Genomic DNA, 8,379 nt, shown 5'->3' on the forward strand with positions numbered 1-8,379 from the left:
AGCCAAATCAGCCTATGGCAAGACAGAAAACCTTGTCAAAGGCGGACCTGATTCGGAAAACAACTCATACCGTAAACACGTTGCTAACTGTCGCAATTTGCCTAGCTGCAGCCCAACCTGTCACACGGGAGCAACATTGAAATTAAATTTGAAAACGCTGCTGCAGAAAAAATAATGGCAGACGATGAGAAGTTGCCGTCTGGATGGGAGAAAAGAATGAGCCGCAGTTCAGGTAATGAAACAGAACCCACTAGGGGCTAAATGTGCTAGCTAGCTTGCTAAATGGCAGGATGTAAGTTAGTCAACGTAGCTTACTAATGTTAGCTAGCAGCCGCCAGCATCGTGGTTTACTGTGGAAACGAGGCAGAAGGAACTTTAAGTTCAATGGGGATAAACTAAAACAAGTGGTGGGTAAATCGGTGTTATATGTGTGTTTTGTTAAATGTGGTGTTTTGCCTTTATTCGGTGTGTTGCTTCGTGATCGCGCCAGAGCTGATCCATTCAATCTGGCTACTGCAGGGCCCTGCATGACGTCATTATGCTCCAGCGCCTCACCTGTAGACTGGGCGAGCGTCAGCAGGGGTTTTATCTTCCACATGTATGTTGGGAGGCCAAAAGGCTTAGTAGAGTCTAATTCCATTACAACATGGTGGAACCTGCAGCTTACAGGTCCCAGCACAATATGACTTATCTCTTAAAGATGATTTATTTGTCATAATACAACAGGTTGTAGAGTGAGTAGTTTGTAACTCCCTTCTGCTACGTGGCAGACAATATACATTAATACAAAAGCAATCCTATAAATGGTAGACAGAAATAAACCATATGCAGTAGAGCAGGGCTGTATTTGAGGTTAAAAGTTTAAAAGTCTGACAGATTGGGGGGGAGCTGCTCTGCAGTCTGGACTCTTATATGTCTTCCCAAAAGGCAGCAGGGTGAACAGGCTGTGGCTTGGATGAGTACTGTCTTTTAGTGTCCTTTGGGCTCTGAGGGCTCACCTTACCGATATCACTAATGCAGAATGATCGGAAGATGGGTACCAATGATCTTCTGTGCAGTTTTAATAAGATGACTGTGTCAGGTTCCCTGTGATGTTGATTCACATTTACATTTGCTCATTTGGCAGACACTTCTGTCCAAAGTGATTTTGGGTAAAACATTTGAGGAACATGCAAGCATCAATAAAGCGTCATTACAGTAAAAGATCTACAGGTGACAATAAACACTAGTAAGAGCTATAGCGTGTCAATGGGGTAAATACCTAGAGAAAGAAGTAAGAGTTAATGAATAGTGCAGTCAATACAAGAAAATTGTAAGGAGATTGAGGAGGAAGAGCACAGGAAGTGCATGTTAGAGGTGTTATAAGAGGAAGTGTTCTTGGAGGCGATAAGTTTAAAAAAACTAAAAGTTAGAGAGTGACGCCCCTGCTCAGATGGCATGGTGAACCCCTGCGTGCCCTTCAATCGGCCTTCTGTTCTGAAAGAATGTATGACATTTTGGGTCATGGGTTTCATCACTTTCTGTAAGAAAACATCTAAAAGGAAAAATCCAATCAGATTGGGGACTCTCGGACAAAATCTTATCAAATGGGGGCTGTGGTCTGGTTTGTGTCAGGTTAGGGGTCCTTGATGTGGAAAAGTTTGGGAACCACTGCTGTACTGCATGCCCAGCACCCAATGGCAGACAGAGTTTTACGAGCTGGTGAAAAAAGTAGAACTTTAAGCAGGCAGAAATAGCAAGATATTTCCCAGAGGAGTTGGTGTACACGAAGACAGAGCTGAAAAGAGAATGAGTTTTGGACCTTTCGACAGGTGGGACAGAAACATGACTTCAAATGAATGCTAATGTTGCTCCCTGTCTGCAGGATGTGTAAATAAGCAATTATTTGCTAACACTGTTAAGGGGGCACCAACCAAAATTTTTCTCTCGTGATACAGATTTTGATACCTCAACTCAGATTCGACTGAATTGCAGCCCTCTCCTATTCCCACACTTAAATTCTGTACACCTCACTGCGTAGAACTCATCTGAATAATTTTTATGCAAAGGATTATGAGGTACTGCTGTGGGACTAAAATTGAGATGGCAGCCCACCGTGACTCAACGAATGTAACTGATAGCAGAAACCCTGAACTCTATATAATGATATGACCGTTACGTCTGCAATTCATGATTATTGTCATTATCGATTATTTTCTCAATTTAATGAATTATTTGTTTGATATTTTTCTCACATTTTATAGACCAATCAGTTTTTCCCATAGCACAAGAGGACGTCCTCAGAAGTCTTGTTTTGTTCACAACCCAAAGATATTGAGTTTATTGTCATAGAGGAGTAAAGAATCCAGAACATATTCACAGTAGCTGGGATCAAATCATTTATCTAAAAAAATGACTCAAACCAATTTTATTATCCAAATAGTTGGCGATTAATTTAATAGTCGACATATAAATGATTATTTGATTAATCATTGCTGCTCTAATGAAAGTATTGACAAACTGTATCTGATGTGGAGCAGTCATGTTCTAATCAATACACGATCTGCTAATAAGGTTAGTATTGCCAGTGGCACATATAAAAGCTTTATAAGTTGATAATAGTATGTCAGTCCTGTGTTTTCAGCTTGTTCCGCTGCCTCCGTTTGTTAAAAAATCAATGAATGCGGCTCTAATGACTCTCTATTTATTCTCCAGGCAAAGTGTACTACTTCAACCACATCACGAATGCGAGCCAGTGGGAACGTCCAGTGGGAGACGGCCGTGGAGAGCCAGATAAGGTTATTATGTGTGATTCATTTATTTATTTATTTTTTAAACCATGTATTTAACATAGTACTTCAACAATAAACGTTGTTAAAGAGCAAGGCTGAGGCCTTATGAAGATTTGGGACTTCTACCATAAAAGGTAAAAACAGTGACATCTGGTGGTTTGCAGAAATTGCAGCCCTTTAAGGCTATAATGAACTATCCCAAAATATCCTGCTGATTCCATATTCTGTGTGTGTGTGTATATTTAAAAAAAACAAACAAACAAACAAAAAAAAGTCATCATAAGGCTGCATTGTCTCTTATTATTCATTATTCTTGTTCAGAAGTTCTGGAGTATACATTCCTATGTTTGTGTATTACATCCTAGAATTAAATAATAAAAGATAATTATAAAATAATTAATGTGTTGTCTAAATAGTCTACATATCAAATCTTTTTGTTGACATAAAATATTTCTGTATCTTATTTTAGGTGACATTTCATGTGAGTGGTATTGATGGGAGAATCCCACTGATCACTTGTCTAGCTTTTGATTAGTTGTCATCCGGTCCCAAACATATGATCATCTCTTTTGTAGTATACATCACCATATTTTTCATTTATTTACTTTCCTTTGTATCCCACCAGTGTTGCAGTATGTATTACTTGAGCTTATAGTTTAGCAGCAAATCTGTCAGACCAATTAAGACTTTCTGAAGCACCAACGGCATTTTATGTTTTAGACATCTTCAACCATGTGGTAGTCTTGATTTGATATACACTCCAACAAACAAGCTTCAGTGCCTATGTATTATTCACCCATGCTAGGTCAGATGTTACCATAACATGTGTATATATCTAAGAAATCAAACCGACATGGAGGCATCCAGGAAACTTTGTTGTGTAATTGCGATGTGTGATTTTCAAACTCAACTCCAGGCCAGTTTTTGTGGTTGATACAGTATTAAACAATGTACAAAGTGTACCAAACATAAATACGAGCGTATATTATTTGTACACAAATGGAATGAGACAATAAATAAAATGCTGTTGCTTGCTGTCGAGGTTGTCACCCCAGGGTTATTTAGTTCAGTGATGTCTTCAAATGACTTTGACCCAATCAAGTCTTTATGACTTTCTAACTTTTACAACTCTAGAAAGAAAGTCAAAATAATGTATTAATAATTTACTCATTTTCCAGTAAGCCATGAAAGTCTACAAATTTGTTTGTAAATCTTTAATAAAGAGTGATGAGTTTGTCACTTTTTAATAAGCCTTCAGCTTAAATAAAAGAGCTAATGAATGACAGAATTAGATGTTTTTTTTCACAGCATAGAAGCCAAAAGGTTGGTCTTTATTACCGAACCAGAAAGCATCAAAATGTTTTATTAACTAGGATCATGAAGATGAAGTTACAACATATAAAACGTTATATGTCTTATTAAAAAGTGGTACTGACTTGTCTAAGAGAAAACTGGCATAACTAATTAGACCAGTTTGACACTGATGACTTTGTATTTTTTACTCACTCAGGTACGTTGTTCTCACCTGCTGGTGAAGCACAATCAGTCACGTCGTCCATCTTCTTGGCGGGAACAAAATATTACACGAACTAAAGATGAGGCCCTGGAACTCATTCAGAGTAAGTTTAGCATCGTCGGGGGTGGGATTTAGTTAGGGCTGATGAACATGTTTAATTTGTTCTTTATTTCTGTATCCTGTGCAGAGTACATAGAAGAGATCAAGTCTGGAGAGGAGAAGTTTGAGGCCCTGGCATCTCAGTTCAGCGACTGCAGCTCAGCTAAGAACGGTGGAGATCTGGGATTATTTGGCAGAGGTACACACTCGCATACTCAATCATCCCACACACACAGCTATACTGTTTATATACAGTGTGTACCACTACACATGCAGACACCCACCTCCATTAACGCATAGACAAAGAAAGGAGAGTTTTACACACATCATAGGTTATGTGTTTTGAAGAATGTTTGGATGGGGTTGAGAAAGAACAGCAGCGCCATGTGCCTGTGGTTCATCATTTATGCTTGTTCTTATCCATATAGATTTTTCACCTTTATACTCATTCAATTTATTTACAGTCTTTTCTTCAGTACACCTTAGCTACATATAAGATAAATATATTTGTCACTCCCCTGTCCAGTTAGTGTCAGTCCAATGCACCTGCAGAGCAGCAGGCTACACTAAATTCCTTTTTTAATGCCTTTGTTCATCATCTGTGATCTGAGATTTCCAAACAGATGAATCGGTGCGTCCTGGTCATAGTTAAGTTTAAAGAACCCAGTGCACCAACAAGTGTCTCTCCTGCCGGGCTGCTGGCAGCGCTGTCAGCCAAACACACAGTAGAGGAGGTTGTACCAATTCAAAACTAGCATTCATCGCTGGAACTGAGAGTGCCTCGCGCTGTCCAGCGTCCCCCTGCTCTGTTTCCATCACCCTTCTTTACTTCCATCACAGTTAGTTATGTGGTCGTTTTGAGTCACATTGCTCTGTAGACAGCAAAGCAGCTAAAAGTTTAGGGATTAGACTGACAACATACGAGCCTGATCAGCGCTCATTCAAAAAGATATCGTAATGTTCGCCATTACTGGCCATGTCTATATGACACGCCCACAGCTGAAACCTAATAAACTTAAAGAAAAAATGTTTACGTGTATACTACTGAAAAGGTTATTTAAAGTAAACACAGGAATTTAAGTGCACACAGGTCACAGATGTTAATAAGTATATGTGTGAAGTAAGATAATGTATCTGTTTGTGTTTTAGGTCAAATGCAGAAGCCTTTTGAAGATGCCTCCTTTGCTCTCAAGGTGGGAGACATGAGCGGTCCTGTTTTTACTGACTCTGGAGTCCACATCATCCTACGTACTGGTTGAAAGGAAGAAACCACATAGTGTACTTTCTTCTTACGTCTTTATACACACACACACACACACACAGTCCAACCTAACCACACCTGTGATTTATTTTAATGACACACACAACCAATAAACAAAGCTTTTGGGCTGTATCGCAGTATGTTAAGTGGGATCATTTTGTTCCAAGCACTATTGAATATGTATGAATAATTTCATCACACTGAACATCAAGGAATATTGCAGATTATTCCTGTAAGACCTCAAGCTTTTATTAACCATGGCAATGCCATTATATAAAAATATGAGTGCCTGTGACTGTTGTGAAGTGAATGCCCAGTGGAAACAGTTTCACATGATGCGCAAAGTTTGAGAATGTGTCTGTAAAAGCTTGTGCTTTTGTATGTGCATGTCTTCATAAGGACCATTTATTTCTACTATATGCGTGCCAAAGCATTTCCTATATCTGTATAATTGTTTTGGAAAGTGGATTCACAAGATGTTTAAAATACTTTCTAGCTGTTGCAGACCCCTGCAGTTCAAGAAAGCACAGTTATTCTTAGTTCTCTACATTTAGCATTGATTTAAAGTCTGTGTCCCTTGTAGATATTCAGTAACATAGAATCATTTGTTTTCATAATTCACTTTGCATGCATGTTTCCCCCCTGTAGGATATGCAAAGGTGGTGTTGAAAACTTCCAGGTTTTAACAGTCAGCTCCACCGCTTTTAAAAGCAGCAAAATTCAGATGAACTGTTACACTGTTGTGTCATTGGAGTTTTTCTTTCATCAATTAAAAATCTCTTTTTTTGTAAGTCTCTTGTTTTGCAATACCCTGTTTTTTGAGTCTTTGTCATATTGGACATTACCACACATCTTAGGGAGGGAGGGGGCAGTGGTTTAGTTGATGACCATGTTGAACGATGACCATGCTTATTATGCAAATAGTGCTGTATACTTGTGTCAGCAAATCTGCAGCTAAAAGTACTTTGTGGAATACACAATGCAACAACCTAAAAATAAATAATACAATAATTGAATTTTGATTAATCTTATCCTTGCATCACCAGACAAAATCAGACATCAACATGCTCACGATGATGATCCTAACATGGTATATTGTTTACCATCTTGTTATAACTAGTATTATTATAACACTTGCTAATTTGTACTAATGACAAAGTACAACTGAGACGTTTTTCAGGTATTTGGACATAAACCAAAGTAAATAAAAAAAAATTGACAGTTTGATTTTGATGGTAGTACTAGATGAAAAATGAAGGATCACCAAAGTGATTACAGTTCATCAGGTGGGTACAGAGTAGGGATTTATAGCACAACCTCAGCTACTTCCAAGGTGTACTGGGAAGGGTAAAAGTCAAAGAGGTCAAAACTTGAGTAACACTTGTAGTTTAAAGAACAACTCTATTGTGAGACCAATGTGCACATGTAGCCTTCATCAGGGTCAACAATTCATACTGCGGGAGACATGCACGTCTACCAAATTTTACAGCAATCAATCCAAACGTTGTGGAGATGTTTCACTAAATACTAAAAATTCTGCATGGTGGGCCTAGAATAAAAGTAAGAGGTTTACAAAAATCATTAGACTTTATTGTGTGGAAACCATGAATGTTTGTACAATGTTGTGCCAATTAATCTATTAGAGAGCATGATATCTAATATCAAAGTTTAAACTTGGACATGCTGGAGCAAAAGTAAGAGGATCACATACAAACACTTAGAGCTGAAATCAACTTAAGCATCTTTATTCAACACTACTTTTCCATGCTTGCCATCGCGGGGAGGGATGACAGTTGTGAACGGTAACATTTTTAATTTGAAGCATTTTACATCCAATCAAAGTTAGGATGTAATGAAATAAATCAGACAATGCAAAAGAAATTTTTTGATATTCCCAACGTTATGGTGATATCAATAAATAGCTTTTGCATTAAACTTTGACCTGCTGGAGGAAAAGAAAGGGGATCACCAAAGTCATTTGGAAACATCTGTCATTTGGTCTGTACCAAATGTCATGGAAAATACCACATAAGTCAGTCATCATATTTTAGCCAATTAATATATTACCTATATATATCTAAGTTAAAACTGTAAACTGCTGGAGGAAAAGTTAGGCATTCACTAAAGTCATCAGGATTCATCCTCTGGGGACCAATAAAGTCTGTACCAAATGTCATGGAAACCCCCTGAAGTCAGTCATCATAGTTTAGCAAGGTACAATGTGCATTTCTGTTTTCCAAGGATGTTTCTCTTCTGACTTGTTTTCACATCCCAGTCATTTACACCAAGGTCATTTCCTTGAAGCTGTTTGTAAGGGAAGGTCATTTCCTCTTAACTTTTTTTTATTTAGCACATTACACACAATACAGTTGATCCAAGGTGCTTTACAGCAAACACAGAAGTTAAACAAAAGAATGAAATAAACAAGTAGAAAAATCAATGACGATAGTAGTAATGATAAAAATAATAAAGACATATGGTCACACAGAGCCCATGATATCTGTTCTCTCACAGTGTCATATTGGGACAAGAGTTCTGTAATGTTAGTGAGGCCAGACCATTTACTACTTTGTAAAAAAAAAAAAAAAAAAACATGCAGATTTTAAAATCAATCCTGTAGCTAACATGCAGCCAGAGTATGGAGGCATGAATCAGAGTAATGTATACCCACAGCTGAAGAAAGTTATCAGCCATCTAGGATTAGATATCCCGAAGACTGTTATTGAGGTCAT

General features: G+C 38.0%; 1 protein-coding gene across 1 annotated transcript; it reads left to right on the forward strand.

The window, feature by feature from the left end:
- The first annotated feature begins 76 nt into the window (after nt 1–76).
- Nucleotides 77–6,441, forward strand: pin1 (peptidylprolyl cis/trans isomerase, NIMA-interacting 1). The gene is made up of 5 exons (XM_038712908.1): nt 77–232; nt 2,695–2,777; nt 4,282–4,390; nt 4,475–4,585; nt 5,536–6,441. The coding sequence occupies exons 1-5, from the start codon at nt 175–177 to the stop codon at nt 5,643–5,645; spliced, it is 471 nt and encodes a 156-aa protein (XP_038568836.1). The 5' UTR covers nt 77–174; the 3' UTR covers nt 5,646–6,441.
- Nucleotides 6,442–8,379: the final 1,938 nt, after the last annotated feature.

Source organism: Micropterus salmoides, unplaced genomic scaffold (assembly GCF_014851395.1).
Source record: "Micropterus salmoides isolate LMB-PRFRI ecotype aquatic unplaced genomic scaffold, ASM1485139v1 Ms_hic_scaffold_12, whole genome shotgun sequence".
NCBI classification, from domain to species: domain Eukaryota; kingdom Metazoa; phylum Chordata; class Actinopteri; order Centrarchiformes; family Centrarchidae; genus Micropterus; species Micropterus salmoides.